We start from the raw sequence: 25,263 nt of genomic DNA, 5'->3' as shown, positions 1-25,263 counted from the left end.
AAGAAATTCTAGAAATATTTGACATAGCTTCAGATTTGTAGGTCTGCTCCACCTACTTTTTAAAACATGAAAAGTTGTACCTTCACTCTGGAAATAAACTGAATTAAGTTGCTTTATAGTTCTCTGACCTTTCATTGATTTTTCTTTTCTTTTGGGGTCAGTAATTCTCAATGAAAAGAACAAAAACATGCTTCCTTCTTCTGGCATGGACAACTGTACCCTTGTGCACTGACCCTCAAACCCACTCCAGGGAGTAGCCCAGCCTTACAAGAGCATTTTCTAGTAATTGACGTCTCAAAACGTAGAGCATTCACAAACCCTTAGTTAAGAAATCGACAGATTTCCATTCTCTGTTAAGTGCCAAGAATGTATGAACAGACTCTACTCTGAAGCAGGGGGCACAACAGGAAAAAGAGTCTCATTAATTCAATTTGTGCTGTCTTGCCCAGCATGTCTACAAAGGTGGCACTTCAGCTATTGCCAGGAGCTGAGGAGCTATTAGTAGTTGCTTTCTCTTGATAAGATCCCAGAAAAAGATTCACTTCGAATTATGGATGAGCCCCCAAAACAAACTAACAAGAGTGGACCTGAGGGCTGGGATGTGTGGGTTTAGTCTGGAGTCTGTTCTGCAGGCAGCTTTAGTGATCAATCTTACCATGCGAAATAGAGGCACACCAGCTAATAATGCCCGCTAAGGAATGCATACCCTCCATCTTAAGCTTTCGTGAGCTCCTCAGTGACCTCTTCTCAAATCTATAAGCAAACACAGACATGTGCTTTAAAATGGGAGAATTATCACCTCTTTTCCCGAATCCTTAAACTCAGGGAACTGAAAACATGAGGAAAATTGCTGACAGGAGCAGGCTCAACAGAACTAAGGAATGTCTTTTCATTCTGTGAGGTTGCAGCACCATCTACTGTCTGGGATACGAATCCTTCCTTTCCACGGACCCTGTATGTGCATGGGCATTGGGTGTTCAAGCGTTACGTTGTTTGTAGGCGAGGGGAAAGCTTTGTCTTAAAATGCATTGTCATTACCTCCAGAAATGTGCGTCATTTCTTTTGGAGTCTAGGTAAATACTCCCTTATTTTGTATTAGTAGATGCAGTAAGTGTCCCTGAAATGCAAGACTGTATTTCTTTAATCAGCAAAGATCTCATTGTGCCATATTTTTGCATTGTTTATGGCATGATTCATGCTATCTTATTGACACTAATGGGATTCTTTCGGGACCCTTTTGCCCAATGACTCATATGGGAGAATTACTCATGTGTAATAAGGGAAAGCAACAGGCCTTTAATTTCTCCTTCTTAAATAGAAAAAAAAATCATCTAATCATTACTTGAAGCAAATGTGTATGAACCTTTTTTAAAATCTTCCATTACAATCAAAGGTATGTCATGTAGAGGTTCTAATTATACTTTAACTTAAAGATGCTCTTTATTTAATTTGTCAGTGAGAAGGCTCTTTTTGAATGTCCCTTTAGACTGTCATTTCTTTAAACCACAAAGAAAGCTTCAAAAAGAAAACGTTAAACCGAGATGATAAATTTAGCCAATTCTCCACTCCTACCCCTGTTTACTTACTTGCTAGTCTGCTTTAAGAGTATTCTTATTCGTGGCCCTATTGCAGCCAGGGTCTGGGTTGATATCTGTGACTCCTGACTCCTGATACCTCCAAAGGCCGTGCAAATACTCGAGGTCGAGGCCAGGTGAGGACCTGCAAGCCATCCTGCAGCTGCGGCCAAAGAGATCTGAGTGACCTGCACTGTTATCGGGTGCCATGGTGATGCCCAGACCAGGCTGAAGCTAAGAGGCATGTTTCAATGGTAGCCCTACTGCAGCCAGGATCTGAGTTGCTGTCTGTGGCTCTTGGTACCATTGAATAACATGCCAGGCATCTGGGCTACCACCTGGGACCAAGGTGACATTCAAGCCTGGGCCATGATGGTACCCAAGGACTATGTCTTGCCAATCTGAGTGGCCTGTACTGCCACTTGGGGCCATGGTGTCATCTGGGCCAGGACTATACCGGAGGGCCATGTCCAGATCCAGGGCCCAACAGCAGTCAGGGTCTGAGTTGATATTCCATGCCTCCTATACATTTGAAAGACATGCTGATGACAAGGATTTGGTCTACCATGTGGGGCCATGTTTGTGTCCAAGGGCTGCTCTGCTGCAGGGGACATATTGATCTGGGTGGCCTGTGATGCCACTTGGGCCATAGTGACTTCTGCTTCCTGGAACCATGTCTGAGCCTATGGTCCTACCACAGTAGGGCTCTGTGATATCTGTGGCCCATGGTGCCACTAAAGGCCACATAAATGCCTGGGGTCTGGGCTGTCACCTATGGTCATTTGGTATCCAAGGGTCATGCTGCCACTGGGGCTGCTGAGGGCTATGTCTAGGTCCATAGCCCTGTAGTAGTGCAGGGTCTGAATTGCTAGCTGTGGCTTCTGAGATCATTGAAGGCAACGCAGATGCCAGGGGTCTGGGCTGCCCGCTGTGGCCATGTTCGTGTCTGAAGACCTTTCTGCCACAGGGACCACACCAATCTGAGTGGCCTGTGCAGTCACATAGGGTTGGTCCTGGGCTGATGACATGCGCCGTGTCTAGGTTCGTGGCCTAAGAGCAGCTAGGATCTGTACTGATGCCCAAGGCCCATGTTACCATGGGAACCATGCATGGACATGCTGAGCCAGACTCGCCCCAGGATAGCTAGTGCTGCCCCTTGCTGTACACTGTAGCAGGAGAACTAGCCCCGCCACCTCGCCATGGGAAAGTTGACCACAACACTCACCACAGGCAGAGGAGAGCTTTCCCTGATGGCATGGGCCTAGGAGAGCTGGCTGTGTCCCTTGACTGACGTAGTGGTCCCAATGGCCCATGCTGCCAGTTCAGCTACTACCCAGATACACATACAAAGCCTTGGATTGGCGCACTCTAACATCTGCCCAGTCTATGACTTGCTGGAGTGTGCAAAGAGACTGGTCTTGTAGAATGATATCCACAGGATCTTCATGACTGGAGGCAACAACAGGATATCCGAGAGGAGTTTTGGGGAGGGTCCAGCAATGATGGTGTGCCAGAATTCTTGAACCGGATTCACTGTAACAAATATTTTTGTGGGGGGGTTGAATAGACAAAAGGGGTATACTGCATGACACATCACAGGTCCCAAGGCCACTAAGATGAATGAAGAGGTGTTGGAAAGATGGAGGAGTAAGGTGGGGTTTTTTTTCTTTGTTTGTTTTGTTCTGTTTTTATTTAATTTTGGGAGCATAGTGCAGGGGTGATATGCAGGGACTGGGATGTGAGCAGGATTGGGTGCATAATGTGAAATTTCCAAAGAACCAATCAAGAATTATTTTTAAAATAAAAAGATTATTCTTTTTTAATATTTATTTATTTATTTATGTACACACTATTCTGTCTGTGTATATGCCTGCAGGCCAGAAGAGGGCACCAGACCTTATTACAGATGGTTGTGAGCCACCATGTGCTTGCTGGAAATTGAACTCAGGACCTTTGGAAGAACAGGCAATGCTCTTAACCTCTGAGCCATCTCTCCAGCCCCTAAAAAGAGTATTCTTATTGATCATAGAAACCTGGACACCTTTAGAAAACTCTTCGCATTTAGAAAGGCATCCCTGCTGAAAGAGACCGCAACTTCAACATAGCGAAATTCCAAAACAAGGACATTTGCTTTCCCTGGTGGCATGCAAAAATAAGACCAATAAGACCAAGGGGGTGGACTATGACTGACTTTCAGATAAGTTATAACTTGTTCTTAAAAACAAACAACCTGATATAAATAGTTGAGCCAAGATTTGAGAGGCAACCAAGGAGGTAGGGGTGTCATTAGAACAATGCTGGCAACAAAGTAGGCTACTACACACACTCTCTGCTACACATTAGGACCAGGAGAGGTCCCCAACCATGATCATCACAAGAGCCCTTGCTGCGCAACATACTAGCCACCCTCCGTTGGCTTGTGACATTTCTGTTTGTGTTAGCCATTCTTACCAAACAGCTCTATTTGGTGTTTATTTTATCTACTCCTCGATAATAGACCGTAAGTACTCTGATCAGAGGTGATTTGTAAAGGGCTCTCCAGTTTCTACTTAGTCTGACCAGGTGTTATCCTTGATGTCATTTATCACATTGCTCAAAGAACCAAGGCACCAATTAAGCACCTGGACTCAGAAAAGGGCTCATGCATTGCTGTCCTCTTTTACAGGGTTAAGGGGATCTGTAGAACAGTGTTGTGCCCTCCAATGCCTGGCATGCAAATGAGGGCAGTTCTGATAAGTCAGTGTTCCTTTTCATGATGATTTTAGGCAGCTTCTCTGTGTTCTTAATATGGCCACCTTAGTTTTGCCCTACTTGTGGCTTGCCAGCAATGAAGCCACCGTTGGAGACAGGTAAAGCTTAGAAAACATCATTCAAAGGGAGGTTTTAATTGGCAACTGTGTGCTGAGTAAGGGGGATTTAGATTTGCAGGCTGACCCCGCTTGGGGAAAACAGGGGGCCTGCTCCCAAACAGGCAGATGGCCCTATGTTATTTTGGGGGGGTACTCATTCCAATTCAGGATTACATTTCAGAAATTCTTTATTTCCTTTTCTTTCTTCTGTTTTGATCATGTCCCTATTTGCCTCAGGTTGGGGGAGGGCATGGAATTTGGACCTGTTATTAGTAATAATAAATTATGCAATAATAAATAAATAAATATGTCATAGTAAAACAATGTGAAAAGGAAAGCGTGCACGGATTTCTCAAGGATCCCACCACCGCTATCCTATGTTCCTATTCAACTCCCCAGCAGAATGGGTTATTTTTTTTCTAAGTAACTCTAGAAGAAAAGTACAAATTGTGTGTTTGTGTGTGTGTGTGTGTGTGTGTGTGTGTTTTAAAATAAAGAATCTCAGACAAGTGGCCAAGTAGTGACACAGTTCAGTAATCCTAGCACTCAGGAGGTTGAAACAAAAGGGCAGTTTCAAGGCAACCTTGTGCATAGCAAGACATTATTTCCGAAAAAGCTAGCAAGAACAAACAAACAAAAAACAAAGAAACAAAAAAATAAATAAAAAGGATGAATTAGTCTCAAAAAGCTAATTTTTAAAAAAATAAAATAAAGCAAAAACTATCTTTTTTCATTTTACATACCAATCCCAGATTCCACTCCCTCGCCTCCTCCAATTCCCTTCACCCACCCCTCCTTAACACACACCCCTATACATTCCTCAGAGACATTAAGGCGTATTGCTTTGGGGAAGGTCCAAGGCCCTTCCTACTATATCTAAGCTGAACAATGTATCCATCCAAAGAAAATTGGTTCCCAAAAAGTCAGTACGAGCAGTAGCATAAATCCTGGTGCCACTGCCAGGGACTCCACAGTCTGCCCCAGCCGTGCAACTGTCAACCACATTCAGAGGGACTAGTCCTAGAGAAGCTAAGTAACGAAATGAAACCTAAGAAAAACATTCATAGATGGATATGGGGAAATAGACAAGATCGCCTGTCAAAATTGGGAGTATGGGGTAGCAGGAGAACGGAGGGTGGAAGGGAGGTGGAGGGGAAGAAGAGGAGAAGGGAGGAGAACTTGAAGGAATGGGATAGTCAAGATGGAGGAAGGACAGAGATGAGAGCAAGGAAGGAGATATCTTGATTGAGGGAGCCATTATGGGACTATCAAGAAACCTGACACTAGAGAAATTTCCAAGAATTCACAAGGATAAGCCCAGGTAAATATATTTTTAAGCAATGTTTTGCTCCTGACAATAAGTATTTTATTTACGTATTAATTCAGATTTTCTTTGCTGTGTGAAGTGTAGAAATTCATTGTTCATATGTTAGCGGAATGGTTAATTCTGTTTGTTTTTTATTGTAAGTAATGTAAAACTTCCGTTTTTAGATGGCATCTACTCTCCACTTAGAGTTATCTTTTAAAATTTAATGTTTGGTGGCATCTTTTATTTTATTTTTTTCTTCTCATGTGAATGTGTTTGTGTTGTGTAATGCATGTGTACACTTATGCTTGTTCTCACGTGCATTGATATACACGTTTGAGCAAGCACACATGTGCATGTATGTTGAGGTTCAAAGTTTATATTTGGAATTTCCTTCTGTTTTTCCTCACCTTGATATCTAATGCAGGGTCTCTCAGTTGAACCTAGAGTCTGTTGATATTGCTAGTCTAGTTAGCTAATTTGCTTCAAGGATCCTTGTCTCTGCCTGTGTGTTCAAATTAGTATGGCTGCCCCCTGCCCCTAACATGTGAGTGCTGGGGTTCCAACTGCCAGTCCTCATGCTCTCAGGGCAAGCACTTTAGCAGTTGAGCCATCTCTCTAATGGCTGGCATGTGTTTTGAATATTTATATGTTAAATAAAATTCAAACCAAGCCACCTTCCCTTCTTTTCCTTTCCTAGCACAAATAAGAATCAAAGTGGCTGACTATGATGGGTGATGAGATGGGTTGGAGAACTCTATGGACAGATGGGTCTATGGGTCCAGAATCTAGGGCATGAAATGGTCATGGATAGGTACAGAGCAATGCAGAGTAGGTAGCCAGCAAGATTGGGGGATTAATAATAAGCACAAAAAGAAACTCAAGACAATAAGCAAACATTTACAAAATAAGATATATTTAAAGCTATACATGTTTATGATGTGTGTGCACTTACGTGTGTGTGTGTGTGTGTGTGTGTGTGTGTGTGTGTGTGTGTGTGTAAGAAGACATCAATAACAAATGAGCACATTGAGTGTCCCTATCTGTCTGGGTTTCTTAAAAATATACTCAACTAAAACATACCAGGGTGTTCTTGAAGAAGTGACTGATTCTAGAAGGGATAGAGAAAGGGGGAAAATGTAAGATAAGCCTAGGGCAGATGAGATGACTCACTGGGAAAGCACTTTCAGTTAAAACATAGGACATGATGTCAATCCCTAGCACACATGTAAGAAAAATTTGGGGTATGGTTACATGTATAAGTGCCTTAACACAAAACAGTCTCTCCCTTTCCCTCCTCTTCTCCATCTTTTCTCTCTCTGTGTTTGCATTTCTATCACACACACACACACACACACACACACATACACTATTCATACAAGAGAGGTCTAGAACATCTTTTTGGACCAGAATGTAAGGAAATGCTGAGTGATAAAATGCCAACAAGACAGAAACCCCAGGTTCAATTGACCCCCATCGCCAAAAATGGGGATTTTTAATCATCAAAATAATAACAGTGGTATCTTATAAACTGTTGGGTAAAATAAGAAGTCATAAGTTGTCAATATCTTTAGATAAATGAACACACCACAAAGACAAGAGCGTTTTCCCCTAGAGTAGAATGTCATTTGGTATATATATACGAACAGCAGCCACAAAGGATCATTTGACAACCATCATAGAAGTAGTTGAAACAGGCAGGAATTTGTGTGTAAACTCAGAAAACCTTCCTACACGCTGCCCACCAGTCACAAGAGGAGAAGAGCCAGGTAAACACCATTGCGCAGTGGGTGTTGATGGAAAGAGGAGATTAGCAAATACAAGATGCAACAGACCTTACCCAGCCTGGCTGGACATCAGTGACACTTGTACCCATTTCTGATGGTTCTTTTATCCATTTGAATACTTCTCCAAATGGAGATGCGTGATGTCCTCAGGAACCCCATTTTCCTGTTGGAAAGATCCAATGATTAGAAAGTCCTGCTAAGCAGAAGTAAAACAGTCCTGTTTCTCTTTCCTTTCTGCTGCGGGGAAAATGCAAAACAATAACCTTCATGGGTCTGGGAGCTCCTGTCCCACTCCTCTTGATGTCTCTTTCTTGTACTGAACATTCCCAGTGACGTTTGCTGTTTAAATGCACTTGACTCTACAGCAGTATGTGTGCACTAATCTGTCAGGGACTCCAAAAGACTCTAGTGGCAAGCTGTGCCCCGACTAATGCAAAATACAGCCGGATTATTACCTCCTTAAATTGGAATAGCACAGGCAATGAGTGCAGCGTAAGACTGCATTAGCTTTCTTTGGCAGTTACATGGATTCTTCACATAATGAAACACTCATCTTGTCTTTGGGCATTGCCAATCCGGTAGAATATACTGAGGTTGCTAAATTTTATTTTTTATTGATTTTTATTTAGCTCTCCATTTTTCTCTGCTCCCCTCCCTGCCTCTCCCCTCTCCTTCAACCCTCTACCAAGGTACCCATGATCCTAATTCACTCAAGAATTCTTGTCTTTTTTACTATCCATGTAGATTAGATCTATTTATGTCTCTCTTAGCATCCTCATTGTTGTCTAGGTTCTCTGTGATTGTGATGTGTTGATTGGTTTTTTTGCTTTATGTTTAAAAAACACTTATAAGTGAGTACAAGTGATAATTGTCTTTCTGGGTCTGGGTTACCTCACTCAATATGATGTTTTCTAGCGTCACCCATTTGCCTGCAAAATTCAAGCCTTCGTTATATTTTTCTGCTGTGTCATACTCCATTGTGTAAATGTACCACATTTTCATTGTCTATTCTTTGGTTGAGGGGCATTTAGGTTGTTACCAGGTTCTGGCTATGACAAACAATGCTGCTATGAACATAGTTAAGCACATGTCCTTGTGGCATGATTGAGAATCCTTTGGATATATACCCAAAAGTGGTATTACTGGGTCTTAAGGAAGGTTGTTTCCTAATTTTCTGAGAAATTGCCATACTGACATACAAAGGGGCTGTACCAGCTTGCATTTCCACCAGCAATGCAGAAGTGTTCCCTTTACCCCACAACCTCTCCAACATAGGTTGTCATCGGTGTTTTTGATCTTGGCCATTCTTACAGGTATAAAATGGAATCTCAGAGTTATTTTGCTTTGCATTTCTTTGATGACTAAGGATGTTGAACATTTCCTTAAGTGTCTTTTGGCCATTTTAGATTGCTCTGTGGAGAGTTCTCGGTTTAGGTCTGTACTCCATTTTTTTATTGGGTTATTTGTTCTTTTGATGACAAATTTCTTGAGTTCTCTGTATATTTTGGAGATCAAACCTCTGTCTGATGTGGGGTTAGTAAAGATCTTTTCCCATTCTGTAGGCTGTCATTTTGATAAATTTTAAAAGTACAGCTTTTTGTATTATCCCTGTTAAATTTCATCCTAGATTTAAAAAAGAAAAAAGAAAAGAATGCATGGCCCAGTTTGAGTCACTAAAAATCTTGATTTTCATCTAATATTTAGGACATATTTTTTCATATATATCTTACAAAGAATTGATAAATTAGTTTATCCAACATTGATTCTATTTTTATTGAAATATAGGGGCTAACTACAAAGTGTTGAAGATTGCCTGCAAGCATGTGACCTCTAGGATTATTGTCATCATCCATCAGAAGCCTTTGCTGTGACATTTAACCATTATTAAAAGCAGGTCTCTGTCCATGTTCCCTTACATCATTAATTGTAAACTATTAGTTCTTTGGCATGTTCTAAGACTTTGAAGAGTCCCATATTTTTAGCTCCTTCCTAAAAAAGAAATAATAATTTTAAAAAGAGAAGGCATAATCCTACCAAAAGACGTTATCACAACCATCACAAGAAATTTGATACAGATGATTCAAGATGAGTTAACACTTGCACACATACACACACTTTCTTACATAAGCACCAAGTGAGTCTCCTTAGCACTGTGATTGAAATGAGAAGAAATTTCTGTGAGACAATGATCTTGTATTGGTTTAATAAAACACTGATTAGAGGCAGCACGACCAGAATAGGAGAATTCTGGGTAGAGAAAAGGCTCAGTCTGCAGTTTTCAACCAGACCCAGAGGACACAAGATGAGAATACCTCACTGATAAAAGGTACCAAGTCACGTCGCTAAAACAGACAAGAATTATGGGTTAATGCAAGGTATAAGAGTTAATAAGAAGCCTGAGCTAATAGATCAACCCGTTTATAATTAATGTAGGCCTCTGTGTGTTTCTTTGGGACTGAACGGCTATGGGACAGGGCAGGACAGACCTCTGTCAACAAGAAATTATAAAGTGAAGTGGAAGATGTGACATGCAGAAAACAACATCAAAACTAGAATCATTGGGCTTAGGGAGATGGTTCAGTGGGTAAACAGTTTGCCATACAAACATGAGGACCTAAATTCAAATCCCCAAACACACATAAAGCTGCATTGTGGTGTGCTTATAATTCCAGAACTTCTGCCGTGTGATAGGATGTAGGGATAGAAGGCACCCCAGAGGCTCACAGGACAGGAGGCAGGTGTGTACAGACTAATAACAAAGACACCTGCCTCAAACAAGGTAGAAAGCAAAGATTGACACCCAAAATTGTCTCTTTTACCTCTACGTGTATACTAGGTACGTACACACCTATGCTCACCCACTATTAAAAAATAGTTTTTAAATGGGATTAGTGCCTTTTAATTAGTGTATATTCACTGAAAAATGATCCATTTTATTATGACTTTTTTATACGTGTGTATCATTGGTAATGTTCAATCCACATTACCCTCTCAAGTCCTTCCCTGCATTCTTTGTTTTTCTCTTCCTTTACACAACATATCATGTATATATATTCACACACACACACACACACACACACACACACACACACACTGAGACATGGTGTCTCTATAGTCCTGGATGTCCTGAAACTCACTCTGTAGACAAAAATGCCCTTAAATTCATAGATATCTGGCTGCCTCCGCCTCCTATGTACTGAGATTAAAGGAGTATAGTACCATGCCCAGCTTTTTATATGCCATTATGACTATTATTAAACCTAGATTCCATACCCAAGAGAAAACATGTGGATACCTGTCTTTATGAGGCTGGCTTATGCAGCTTTACAAGATGGTTCCATCCATTTCCCTTCAAATAGTGTAATTTTGTTCTGTTTTTATGACTAATCAAAACTCCATCCATATTTTCTTTATTCTCTACCCATTCATCTGATAATGGACAGCTAGGTTGATTTCATAACCTCACTGTTGTGGGGAGTGCTTATTTCATAAGCAAAGTTGTATAGGTATTTGACCAAAACTGCTTGTTTCTACAGATAATTCTAATTCAGAATGTCTTTGCCAGCATCTTCAAGTCAGCATATAAAATGGCTTGGATATGTATCATCATGTTCACATCCATTTGTTAATCTGATTGTCTAAGTGTCTAATGATTAACTGTTCCTTGTGCTTGTTAAAGCTGGAACAAAGCACTTGGTTTATTTAGAAAACACTGCAGGAAATAAAACAATTTCCATAAACTCTTAGTAGCTTCAGCAGTTAGTAAATAAATGTCAGTCAGCATCAGTGTTCTAGGGTCCTGGATCGGTCACTCTCCATGTTGAAAACAGAAAACACCTACAGAACATTTGTTCCTGGGTGTTGTTGGTCCTACTTACTGTTGTCACATAATTTGCGACCGGATTCAAACAGCATCTTGAGCTCGAACTACCTCTGAGAACTCTGCGCATGGAACAATAGTGAGAGTAAGTTGTCAAAACAAAAGTCATAAATGCAGGTCCTTCGTGATCTTGATGGATTAAAACCAAAGGAAGGGAGACAGTTTGTTTTGGCAAGAAGCCATCTGTTTATTTGTGTACAGCAGTTGTATTCAAATTTAAGGAAATTAATCAAAAGCATCAGAATTCCTAACACAGTAGATGAGAGTTGCTGAAAAAGTAAACACTGATAAAACCCAAGGACCTAATGAGGTTTTCAAACACCTTAGTTTAATCTTCTCCAGTCCCTAGGAGACCTCTCTGCTGTGTGGACATGCATGACTTACTTCGCATTGATCATTGCTACTGCAGAGCTCAGAGCATGAATTGGCAACAAGCACCAAATTGATGAATTAGCTATTGTCAGTACTACAACAGGGCCAGAATGATCCTGTATGTAAGAAATCCAGCTGATCATTGGTTAACAAGCATTAGAGTTTCATTAATAAAAATCTGTCCCAGATCCCTGAATGTGTTGGGAATGTGACTCAGTGCTACAGGGTATGCAAAGTCATGAGGTCAATTTTCAACACAAAAGAAGAGAAGTTACACAAAGACAAAACACACACACACACACACACACACACACACACACATGCAATTTTAAACACTTGTAGACTTTGAGATTTGTGCAGACTCCTTGGTGATAACCCAAATGTCAGGTTTCAAGTACCTGGACAGAGTTTGGTATGTAGACTTCCCACTAAAGGCAGTATTTTAGGGCTCACTGCCAGTTACCTCCTTTTACAGCACTCTTTGTATCCTGTGGCAGAAACTCTTAGAATCCTTTCAGCACTTAACCGTCTTCAGTACTCTACACATAATGAAGGCTGCAAATTGCTGTCTTTTGCCCTTAGCCTTGCAATCTGAAAGATTTGTGCATGGATTTCATAGTCTCAGCTATATGAAGGCAGGCAGAAGAGTACAACACACAGCTCCTTAGCCACTATTGGGAAGCAGTCCTCTTGTCTATTAGACAGATAATAATGGTATTTATTATGAATAAATGAGATTAAACTATGCAGAGTGCTAAACAGTGCTGAGGGGTCTTGGGATTGATTGTCATTATTCCATCTGCCTCCTCCATCCATATACGATGTCCTTGAAAGACTTTGTAAACGCACACTTATGTGTGCACCAGTATATTGTACAAGATCTGCACAGGTTTAAACCAGACACAGTCCTAACAGAGAGAGCGGAGCAGACATGGGTTCCCACCCCAAACCAAGAAGTTATTTGCAAATGATATTCACTAGCAAAAGGAAAATCAGTTTTCTCCAATGGATTGTATCAATAACACCCCATGGGGCAGGCCCCATGCCCAGGAGTAGTTGTCCAACAAAAACAAAGTTCATGGTTTGTTGTGTTTCAGGTGTGTGTGTGTGTGCACATGCGTGGGCACGCGAGTATGCAATTTTGTTCTGTTTGGACAGTTAGTGTCTTGTTGGTCCTTTGTTTTGATTTTGGTTCTGGTCTTTTTGGGGTTTTTTGTTTGATAGATTTTTATTTTTTACTTTGAAAGAAAGAGAGAAAGAACATAAATCTGTTGGGTAGAGAATGGGAAAATCTCAGGAGAAGTTGGGGGAGCAGAAAACATAAACAAAATGTGTAAAATTTTTAAAATAAAAAATGTCTTACAATATAACTCAAACTATATCCCACAATATATGCAGATATTGTCAATTAGGAGAGTAAAAACCAAAGTTTTCCCGCCATGAAATATGATTTTGAAATTCTTACCAGAGATTTTTTTTAAATTTAATTAGTTTACTTATTTTGTGCCCTGACCCGTTTCCCCTCCCTCTTCTCCTATCCTTCCTCAAAAACCCTTCCCTCCTCCCCTCAATCCACTCCTCCTCTGTTTCTGTTAGAAAACAGACTGGCTACACATAGGTATCAACAAAACATGACGTATCAAGTTGCAGTAAGACTAAGCACCTCCCCTGTATTAAGGCTAGGTAAGGCAACTCAGTATGATGAATAGGTTAACAAAAGCCAACCTAATAAAAGAAGCCCTGCTTCCTTTATTAGAAGTCCCATAAGTAGACCAAGCTACACAACTGTCATCTATATGTAGAAAATCAGTCCCATGCAGGCTCCCTGGTTGCTGGTTCAGACTCTGTGAGTTCCTATGAGCCAGGTTAGTTGATTCTGTGCGTTTTCTGGTGAAATCCTTGACTCCTCTGGCTCCTACAACCCTTCCTCCCTCTCTTCAGCAGGATTCCCTGAGGTTGGTCTTACCTTTGGTTATGGGTCTCTACAGGATGAAGGCTCTCTAATGACAATGGAGTAGTTACCAATCTGATCATAGGAAAAGGCCAGCTCAGGCTAAATATCCACTATTGTTAGGAGTCTTAGCTGGGGTCATCCTTGTGGATTCATGGGAGTTTCCTTTGTATCAGGTTTCTACCTGATCCCGAAATATCTCCCCTTCCAGTCATCTCTTTCAGTACTTACCTCTCCACTCCTGACCTGATCCCTCAAATTCCCATCCTTGCCTGCCCCCAATCCACTCAAGAGATCCCTTCGATGTCCCCTTCCCAGGGAGGTTCATGTGTCCCCCTTGACCCTCCTTGTTGCCTGGCCTGTGAGTTTGTGGATTGTCACATGGTTATCCTTTAATTAATGCCCAATATCCACTTATGAGTAAGTATATATCTTGTTTGTCTTTCTCAGTCTGGGTTACCTCAACTCAGGATGATATTTTTTCTAGTTCCAGCCATTTCTCTTCAAATTTCCTGATGTCATTGTTTTTAACAGCTGAGTAATACTCCACTGTGTCAATGTGCCACATTTTCTTTATCCACTTTTTAGTTTTAGAGGCATCTAAACTGTTTCCAGGTTCTGGTTATTACAAATAAAGTTACAATGAACATAGTTGAGCAAATGCCCTTGTGGTATGGATGGGCACCCTATATATATGTCCAATAGTGGTATAGCTGGTTACTGAGGTAGATTGAGTCCCAATTTTCTGAAATGTCATATCGATTTCAAAAGTGGCTGTAAAAGTTTACACTCCCACAAGCAATGGAGAAGTGTTCCCCTTGCTCCACATCCTCTCCAGCATAAGATATAACTTGTGGGTTTAATCTTAGTCATTCTGGCAGCTGTTCTTTGCCTTACAGAAGCTTTTCAGTTTTATGAGGCCCCATTTATTCACTGTCAATCATAATGTTTATGCTATTGGTGTTCTAGTCAGGAAGTCGTCTCCTATGCCAATGTGTTCAAAGCTATTTTCCACTTTATCTTCTATCAGAGTTAATGTAACTGGATTTATTTTTGAGGTCTTTCATCATCTTCGACTTGAGTTCAGTGCAGGGTGATAGGTATGGATCCATTTGCAGTCTTTTACATGTTGACATTCAGTTATGCCAGCACTATTTGTTGAAGATGCTTTCTTTTTTTTTTTTCCATTGTATATTTTTCCTACCAGAGCGATTTTGACCCAAGGAGTTCTTTTAATAAGTGTTTATATATCTCACAGACTGAAACATAGTCCTACAAATATGAAAGATACTTAATTTTTGTTCTCTCTATTGTTGATTATGGTGGTAGCTTTGATTTAATCTTGCTTGCAATTATTCACTTTGGTTTACTTTATGGACATTTGATGAGTGAGACTGAATATAGATTTCATTCAGGAGGCATGTACCTGGGCACTATGTTGAATCCATATTGCTTATTATTATTGTACTATCTGACATTATTTATGAAACCCTGTAGTATTGTAAAGAACCACATGTGGGTTGGAAGTTGACAAATCTCTGCTAAGAAATCCTGTTACAACCCTGAAGCATAACTGATAGAAACTCAGAGACAGAAATTGGGGTTTGACCTAAAGATCAGAAAAGCAAAATGGCCTGTCACTGGCTCTTACCTCAACCTCAGTTAGAAAATGGTGATCCTGCCTCCAGGAAATCTCAGACTGAGACTGTGACTGTGAGCTGTCTCCTCCTGTCTTATATTTCTCTCTAGGACTGGGATTAAAGTCATGCAACACTGGGATTAAAGCCATGCACCACCCAGTTTCTGTGGCAACTAATGTGGCTGCTGGGATTAAATGTGTGTGTTACCAGTCGTGATCTGTAAAGTTAACAAGTGGGGCTGTTTTACTTTCTGATCCTCAGGCAAGCTTTTATTTATTGAAATACAAATGAAATGCCACTACACAACCCAATTACAACAAAAAATGTAAAGAGTAACATTGAAAACTAACATTCTTTTAAAAATATTTGTTTCAATTATATACGTATGTTTGCATGGGTGTGGGCAGAGTCAGTAGATACCCCTGGACCTAGAGTGGCAGGTGGTTGTCACCTCAATCTGGTCCTCTGAAAGAATACATGGTCTTAAATACTAAGCCACCTCTCCAGACCCCAAGTAATATTCTTTATTTTGAAGACACAATATACAGATTTTACCTTCCTCATGATATTCATTACCTTTATGATTATATTTGTAATAAAAGTCCTTAAAATGACTACTAGTTTCAAAGTAGAAAGCTATAAATTGATATATTATGCAGATTATAAAATAGCTTCATGAAGATACAAGCAAATGCATATTAAGTTGGAAGGAATGGGGTACTTTATCTGCACCAGATGTAAGAAATAAATCAATGGAAAAGAATAAAGGAATAGCCTCAATTCTACCTCGGAATAATCTTAGAACTTCTTTGGTTTGTGAGGTTGGCACTCCGAACCCTGAGGCTTAGTATGAAACGGGACAGGAAAACATTGTGCAGAGTCTGAGAATCAGCTTTTTGTTGTGGACATTAGGGAGCAGGGAGGACCTGGTGAAGCCAGGCCCAGAAACTGCTTTTTCTTTTCTTTCTTTCTTTCTTTTTCTTAATAAACTTCAGGGTGAGACTTAAAGACAAATTGCCATTTTTTTTTTTTTTGGTGGGGAGGTGGACTTGGTTCCAGAGTTTGTGATGGCTGTTAGCTCATTTCTGAGTTCCACGGGCAACAGATTTCTCGAAGCTCTGGGCCTGATTTAAAGCCCTGGTTTTGGCGGAGGGGTGTTTCCTTTGTCGTGTGCTTATGATAATGAAAAACAAAACAACTGAGGAATGATGAGCCTGAAGATGGAGGGAAATTCTACCTAAATGGAAATAATAGTCTCACTACTTCTCAGCCTTCTGCTAAGGTCAAGGGACAGCAGAAGTTTCATGTGGACGTGGTTTGACTTTACTTTGTATGGAAATTTCTTGCTTTATTTTACTGCCCTGACTTTGAATATTCCTCTCAATTTCCTATACTAAAACACTAACTACTTTGACAATGACAACAAAAAAAGCAACAAACAAAAATGAAAACTTCAAATTGCACGGATTTTCCTGATTGCATGTCAGTAGACATGACTGCTACATGGTACAGTTAAAAGGAAGGGTTTTCATTGTAGATATGAGAGAGAACGGCCAGAGGCATCTGGAAGAATACAGAGCAGAGAGAGAGTAGTAAATTAAATGATGCCAGCAGACTGGACCTGGCCATGAGAGAACCAGGATTGTGTGAGAGAGGAGGACAAAGAGCTTTTGGACTAAAGAGAGAAAACAACAGAAATAGCAGGGTTATTAGGAGAAAGGGTAGCTTGTGGAAGGAAGCCCATGAGCTGTGGAAATTTGGGGTAGGGCAGGAGTTGAAGGGTTAGGACGTTGGCATTGACTATGAAATGTTTAGCAGGCACTTGTGATACTGAGGGAGCCTGCAGGTCAGCATGCGCTAGGTATGCTAATAGGTACCACAGATAGCCATTTGTCCCTTCTACCAGTCATAAGGGAAATGGTTCCCTTGGTTGGCAGTAACCGGGTTGGCCAGTTGCTGAGGAATGCTGACATTTGTCTAACGTCCAGAATGGAGTTCCCTTTAGACATAACAGTATATAGATACGAACAGAGATACAGCTTTTAGTGAGCCCAGAGAGATGTGCAAACTTTTAAAAAACAGCATCTTTCAGAGTAGCTGCCAGCCAGTGGGCCCTTGTGTGTTTGTCTCCAGAGATATCATTGCATGACTCCTGGGCTTAATTCTTTATATGCATAGTCAGAAGCTTCATCTTTTTATATTGAAAATAGCCCTGTATCTGAATCTGGGCTCTCAGGTGATTGAAGCTGGTTGATGTCAACGTAAGAAAGATCAGATCACCAAACCAACTGCTTCCCTTTTGCTCCAGGTTCCGCAACTTCTACACTACATTTCCACATACACCATATCACTGCTGTTGCTGTTTGTTTTGCGTGAGGGTGAAAGGGAGTTTGGAGGTTCTGGAGATTGAAATTAGGGTGTTACATAGATATGTAAGGAGAACACTTTACTACTAAGCTACATCTATGGTCCTTGTGGTTTTTTTTTTTTTTTCAAATTCCAGACCCAACAAAAGTGATGGTTCCCCCTTCCAGCATGGATGTCACTGTTGGAGAAAGCATTGTTCTTCCATGCCAGGTGACACATGATCATTCCTTGGACATTGTGTTTACTTGGTCATTTAATGGACACTTGATAGACTTCGACAAAGATGGAGACCACTTTGAAAGAGTTGGAGGGGTAAGTACCAATGCCATGCTATCTATAAGAAACAACATGCCACAAGTTCTGTAAACTGACCCAAACTAATTTGTTCGCATTAACTTGGAAACAAATGGAAAGCTGTTGTTGAAGCATCTTATTTCCCAGAGCTGTGGGTTACTTCCTGCTCCTTTCTGCATCACTTACACAGTCATTGATGTCATCCGTAGCACGCATAACAAACCTGATGTCAGGTTAGCTGTTCACTGCCATATGTAAAGAAGGAAACTGAGGTTCATAAGAGTTATATGGAGTGCCTCTTCTCTACAACTACTAAGTGACATGACTCGGTTTTGAACCTCCCAGCCCAAACTCCACCATATCATATCATACAATATGCCACCAAATAAAGTATCTTAAATATATCTTAAATATAATTTCCTTATATGCCTTCAGGTTGCTATTGGAGTCCTCTGGGCTCTTATGGGAGAGTAATCATCATAAAGTTGGTACTTATTCTCTTGATTCTGCAAATACACTGAGGTGATTCATCGTCTCCATGGAGTCTAAATCCAAATGCTTCAATTTTTGAAACGCCTTACACTTCAGTACACTATACATTATCATTGAATGTGTGCCAAGAGGTTAGATCTAGAAACAATTGTCTCTATCACAAACTTTTTCAACAATTATTTCTCTGCATGATCACAGCTCCACATGTCCATTGGTAATGAATCCTCCCTCTGAAGAGCACCGTCTGGGAAGGCCTACTCAGAAAGCACCAGAGTATAAAACTGGGGCTATGATTTAAAAAGCCCTTCCCTCCCTCAACTGCCATAGAAAAGGGATTTTCTGATTTGCCCATCTTACCTCATGTGTAACTCTTTAGGTGGAGTATAAATGCCCTAAAGTCAACAACTCCTTCCATGGGATTATTGGGATATATTTTCCACCTAACTGTTGTAATAATTTTATCCATTATATGCATGCTTAATTTGTTAGAGTTTGAGTTGCAGAACACTGAAAGGGATTTGAATGACTATTCTCTCAATTCTCCCAAGGATAATATCACTTTGGATACACAGGAGAGAAGTTAATTCATTACACCAGTGGATGCCTCTGTTCATTAGGAATTCTCTCTTGGAATATTGGTTGAATAAGGCTGGATGACAATTCCACGATTAATCATCTGGACCTCTTTCATGTAGTCCAGCTTAGTGAGAGAGATTCTCCTTCACCGAACCATTGGTGATATCCAATGCTTTAAAACTAGAAGTGTACTTAACCCCACACTTACCTCAAAAAGAAATACTTTTAAAACTCTAATGGCTGTATACTCTGAAAGAAGGGTAATATTAATTGTAGTAACAGGGCTGTATATGATGAGAAATTCCTTCATCAACTATTGAATAGTTGTTTTTCACATTAAGACCAACTTTATAGGCAAAGTTGATATGAAAAGTATGATCTTGGAGAATTCATGAGCTAATTAGAAAGGATGGATGGTTGATGTCTAAAAACGATCCCTGGCCAATCAGACCTAGTAGCCATTATGTGCCATTTCATCTGAGATGCAGAGGGAGACATCTTAATGAAACAAAGAATCAAGGGATACTTAGCATCCACAGAAGTGTGCTCATCCAGCTGTCTGTAGTGACACACCCCTGTAATCCCAGCATTCAGGAAGCAGAAGCAAAAGCAGCTGAGTTTGAGACAGCCTTTCACTGTGTAGTGAGGTGTAGGCCATCCTGATTTCAATAGAAAGACTGTCTCAAAAAAACAATCAAAAATTCACAACCAAAATAAGTACTCTCATTTGCTTTTCATAGGGAAAATGTCTCTCTTCTATGCAATTAGTACTGTCACCAGAATCAGCTATCCACTGCTACTACAAACATAGAGGAGGAAGTAGGCTAGCCACCAGTGTCAGTCATGTTGATGATGTCAGGATTTCATAGCTGAGCTAAGCATGTGCCATTCTGAACTCAGACCCATTTGAGTTTGCGCTTCCCAAGGCAGCAGAAGAAATAATGGCGGATTGGCTCAGCCTGTTTGGTGTTTTGGAAAGTTCTTGTTTTGTTGTTCTTTCATGTCCTCCAGTGCTCTTTCAGAAAAAGAGCAGATGCCCCAGTTGGAGTAGGGATCACATTATACTGCTACTCTTTGTTCCATTTGGTAGGAACGAAAACATAGACCACTTAATAGCTGGATCTGGATATTTCTAAGGGACAGAACAGCCTCGCTCTGTGAGACTCCTCCTTCATTTCTCGCCTTAAGGTTTTTCTCAGTTTGATTTTAAAGCTCTAAATCTCACTAAAATTTAAGAATAGCTAAGACACACTCTTAGTCACAACCACAAAATTGTGAAAAGAGGTTGTCTTTGACATGATTGTTTCACAAAGAAAATTGATCAGCCATCAGTAAGACGGGTTTAAATTTATTCCATGTTTCACAGTCTGTGAAACGGTTTCTCACAGGCCTCCAGTCTCATCCGATTCTCACTACAGGGCACGGCAGGAAAGACATCCTTCTTAGAAAGGTCAATAAACCGTGAGGCAGACAGATTAAGACACTTAGATGAAGTCACACAGCAGGGGTGGCCCCAAACAATTAGGTCCCCCAACTGCATCTCCTCCTCCAAACCTACTCCTGCCTCTCTTCTCCTAATCCTACTTGCAACAATTGGTGCTCCTGACTTTATCCTCGCCCTCAGTAAATGTGATTGTGACCCTGTTTTACTGAAACAAAAGAAGAAACTGAAGACTTGTTGCTTGCTTGCTTTTTGTTTTTTGTTTTTTTCCCAGCGGGGGAAGGAGGGTTGCTTTTTATTGTTATTGCTGTTGTTTGGAACAGTGTTTCTCTGTGTAGTCTTGGCTGCTCTGGAATCCACTCTGTAGCCCAGGCTGCCCTTAAAATCACAGATAGTTATCTGCCTGCCTCTGCCTCCTGAGTCCTAGGATTAAAGGTTTGTGCCTCCACCGCCTGGCCAACATGTTGCTTTCAAATAGGGAAGAGTTCTTCCCTGGAGGGAAGTATATAATTACTATCACTCATAAGGGATGGGTCTGGGCGGTGGCTCAGTGGTAAATACTAGTCTGCTGACCATAGAACCTAAATTCACTCCCCCAGAACTCATAGTAGGCGAATCTCTGTGAGTTTGAGGCCAGCCTGGTCTACAAGAGCTAGTTCCAGGACAGGCTCCAAACCTACAGAGAAACCCTGCCATGAACAAAACAAACAAAAACAAAGAAAACCAAGGCATGGTAGAATATGCTTGTTTTTCCAATGCCAAGGAAACAGAGATAGTCAGATTTCTTGAGCTGGTTTGCTGGCCAGTCTCATCTACTTGGTAAGTTTTAGGCCAATAAGAGACCTTGTATCAAATGACAATGTAGATAGTACCTGAGAAATGACACCTGAGATTTTATTCTTCTCTCCATGCACCCACCACATACATGCACCAGCATACACACAAACATGTATACATATGTATGCGCATGCACAGGAAACAAGGATTGGAACTGTCTTTTACTACATATGTAGCTTATAGATAGTTGTCTAGTCTCTTTACCTCAGAGTTTTCTCATCTATAAATAAATTAACAAGAGTACCTGCCTCATAAAATATGTGGGAACCTATAGTAGGGAGGCTGCGTATTCGTTCCCAGCTGCCCAGACCTGAAATACTCACTCAGAAACTATATCATTTAAATAACTGCTTGGTCAATCACTTAAGCTAGCTAGCTCTTACATTTAGTACTAACCCATTTCCATTATTTTACATTTTGCAATGAGGCTCATGACCTACCGGCAAGGTTCCTGCTGGCGGCTTGTATCTTTCTCCTCTGACAGCTCCATGGCATCTCATGACTCCGTCTACTCTCTCCCAGAATTCAGTTTAGTTTTCCCCGCCTAGCTCTGTTCTGCACAACTATAGGCCCAAAGCAGTTTCTTTAATCATCAATGGTAATCACAGTATACAAAGATGAACATAGACTGTTAATACAACTAAAACACTTGGAAAATTCAGGATGTATACAAAGTCTTACCATGTGATTTTCATTATCCGTCCTTTTTGAAAGAATAGCAACTTGAAAATCTGTGTCAACTTCCTGTTTTGTAATTTGGATTCTGAAAGAAGGGAACATTTCTAGTCTAACCCACAAAAAGGGCACTGCTTTGTTCTCCAAGTTTCTCAGTATCCAGGGAATAAAACCAAGCTCCAAGGTAGAACAGTCTAGTGGAGAGATCACTTTGTATTTATGAAAAGTCATTTTCTGGTGGGCAGTGTGGAAACGGTTGTGGGGCACACAGGCATCCATACTAGGATGTAATTAGTCCCATTCATCTGCTAATCAAACATGCATTTGGCATTTAGAAAACAAATTAGCACTATTCCACACTAGATGGTTCAAGATTTCCTTAGAGAGTCTGGCCTTTATAATCCTTTGATTCAAACCTGAGAGCAATCAAAATGCTGGCTGCAAGACAGGGTTCCGCAGGAAAATGCAGATGCCTCTGAACGTAGATTTGCCTCCCCTTTCCAAATATAGAACGTCAATGTCTCAGAATGCAAGCACAAGCAAGAGACTTAGAGCATTCTGAAGGGAAGCCATAAGGCTCAATCACAAACCATGTGGTGTGACTTTGAGTGATGCCAGCAGGGATAGGAGACTGCTCCAGACACCTGAGCTCCTGTGGAAGATAAGCCCTCTGAAAACATTGGTGTTCTTATCTCTCGGGCTGGCTCACATAGTTTTAATAGCCATGGCTTGCATCACTACTGTTTTCATCAGCCGGTGTGAAATAAATCCATTAGTCAAAGTGTCCTTCATGTGATAATGATATTTAGGGCTCATTAAAACGTAATTGTAGCCACTTTCCTCTACTTTATCAGCAGGATTCAGCTGGTGATTTGATGATCCGAAACATCCAACTGAAGCATGCTGGGAAATACGTCTGCATGGTCCAAACAAGTGTGGACAAACTATCTGCCACCGCCGACCTGATTGTAAGAGGTATTGGACTTTTACTTTTGCTTAAATATTGCTTGCTTTTTTGCCCTTTCAATATTTCCATGATATATACTCTGCCACAGCAACATAAAGCCTCAATGCTTTTAAATTATGTTAAAAAGAGAGGCATACGCTAATCATTGCGCACAGTGGTTAACAGACTATAGTTTTTCAAACATGTATTTTTTCCATAAAAGATGAGCAATGAATTAATAACCAGAAAGTAGACTGAGTAGGTTCAGCTTTCCTACTGAAAAGAACTCTTATTGAATAACCCAGTTATGACTACTGAGTTGACAGGATGCTCTAGAATAACTTTAGATTAACCAAGACAATTAGTTAAAAAAGCGATCCAACTAATTCTTCTGTGTTTCATCTGGACTGAACCACATTGTTGTTTTAGGTTAGTGGTATAGCAGGGGATTAAGTAAACTCATTTTTTCCAAAATTGTTAAGGCTGTGTTTACTGCTCTGGAGGTCACGGGATCTGGGAGAATGGAGCCAATACATGAGGCAGACTAAAGTCTCATGCAATACCCAACTTTATTCAGAACATCAGACAATAAATACTGTAAGGGTTAAGGAAGGTCAACTAAGTAAAGGTTTCATGAATTTTAGCTGTATACAATCATAAGGACATGCCACATGCAACAAAATAAATGGTTTTCTATAGAGGCATGTAAACATTTAATTGAACAACCCTATCAAGAAATAATGAGTAATCTGAAGTAAACTGACTTCTATCTGACAAACCTGTAAGGAGCAGGAAAATACATTCTAAGAACAATTCCGTGATTTGAAGAAGCTAAGGTCACAAGATTCCTGTTTTCTCACAAGAACATAGAATTGTCACACAACTTCATTCCTGGACCATGTTCTGACAAGACTGCCATGATTTTAAAGCATGGCTTGATGAGGAAGCCCTTGCCTGGGCTGTAGTAAATAGGAAAACACTCCATACAGAATGTTGACCTTAATGAGATTCTTAGTACTACTGACAGGAACTACATTAAACTTTTCAGCCATGGTTACCCCGAATGAGTCCACCAGCTAAAGAAAATTCTAGGCTTCAAATCAATTTACAAAAGAAATTTAGGATTTCATCTTGAAAGAGTAATGGTTGCACAACTTAGGCTGGCTTCAAACTCATGGCTTTCTTGCCTCAGCTGTTCAAGCGCTGGAATCTCAGATGTGCACCACCACGCCGAACCAACAGCAAAAAGAAAAAGAGGGTTGTCATTTTATTTGGGGCTGATGGGTGTTTTATCTATGCACCGTATGTGTGCAGTACTCATGGAGGCCAGAAGAGGGTGGTGGATCTCCAGGGTTTGGACCAGCAGATAGCTGTAGGCCACAATATGGATTCTGGGAATTGGACATGGGTCCTGTAGAACAGCACCTGGTGTTCTTAACCACTGAGTCCTCTTTAGCCCATCAAAAGGGAAAATAAAAATGAAATGAAAATTAAAAGTTTGGGGAACCCAACAGGGGTTTTTTAAAGTTAGAAACTGGCAATCAAGGTGAAAACAATACTCCATGGTGCAACCTTTGCTCAGAATACTCACCCAACTCTGCCGAATAAAGAAGCAAGCAAATAAAAGACCATCTGAGGCCTCCAAACTCATTAATCAGAATTCCTAAATGTTGGGAATGTAAATTTTGGCCAGCCACCTGAGCCTGAAATACAAATCCTGGATCAGAATTGGATTCAGGGTGAACCTGAGGACACAGGGAATGAGGTCTTCTGAGAATCAATAGAAAGTATTGCTGTATGCCCCCGGCAGGTGTGAGGGGAAAATGCATAGGAATTAACAACTTAATTGTCAAGAAAGGTTAAAGAAAAACTGCATTCCCATTATGACTGCTCTAGTTATGTGCTAATTATCTAAAAAGAACTTAAGACATGCTGTAGATAAAGGTTAAATTAAAAAAAATTAAAAACTTATTTTTCAACTTAGGTAGATCTGCCCATAGAGTCACTTATAGAAATGTGTTTATTTCCATTTTAAAAACACACCAGAGCTAATCTGCTCTCCCCTTAGGGACAAAAGAATTCTATTGCTGGTAATTTATCCTCTATTTAATTAGGATAATGTTCAGATCAGCAGTTTAAAAACCAATAAATTAGACTAATAAATATTTAACTCAGTAGAACTTGAAGTTCTGAAATGATATTATATACTTCATTTCACAGAAAATAACACAGGATACCGAGAGGAATTTGCAAGTGCAGTCTAAAAGAAACTCTAG

General features: G+C 40.5%; 1 protein-coding gene across 6 annotated transcripts in view; it reads left to right on the top strand.

Annotated features, from left to right (window-relative positions):
* LOC148122650 (contactin-4) overlaps positions 1-25,263 on the top strand; it is a 181,878-nt gene that overhangs the window by 131,798 nt on the left and 24,817 nt on the right. For 3 of the 6 annotated variants that reach the window (XM_087904458.1, XM_087904456.1, XM_087904460.1), the window contains exons 5-6: positions 17,863-18,038; positions 22,899-23,016. In XM_087904458.1, the coding sequence (XP_087760584.1) occupies positions 17,863-18,038; positions 22,899-23,016 (294 nt within the window). Of the gene's footprint in view, positions 1-17,862; positions 18,039-22,895; positions 23,017-25,263 lie in introns of all 6 variants that reach the window. The other 3 variants (XM_087904457.1, XM_087904461.1, XM_087904459.1) reach the window with 1 other exon arrangement.

This window comes from Myodes glareolus, chromosome 3 (assembly GCF_982192425.1).
Source record: "Myodes glareolus chromosome 3, mMyoGla1.1, whole genome shotgun sequence".
NCBI lineage: Eukaryota > Metazoa > Chordata > Mammalia > Rodentia > Cricetidae > Myodes > Myodes glareolus.
This window is presented reverse-complemented; position numbering and strand designations above follow the sequence as displayed.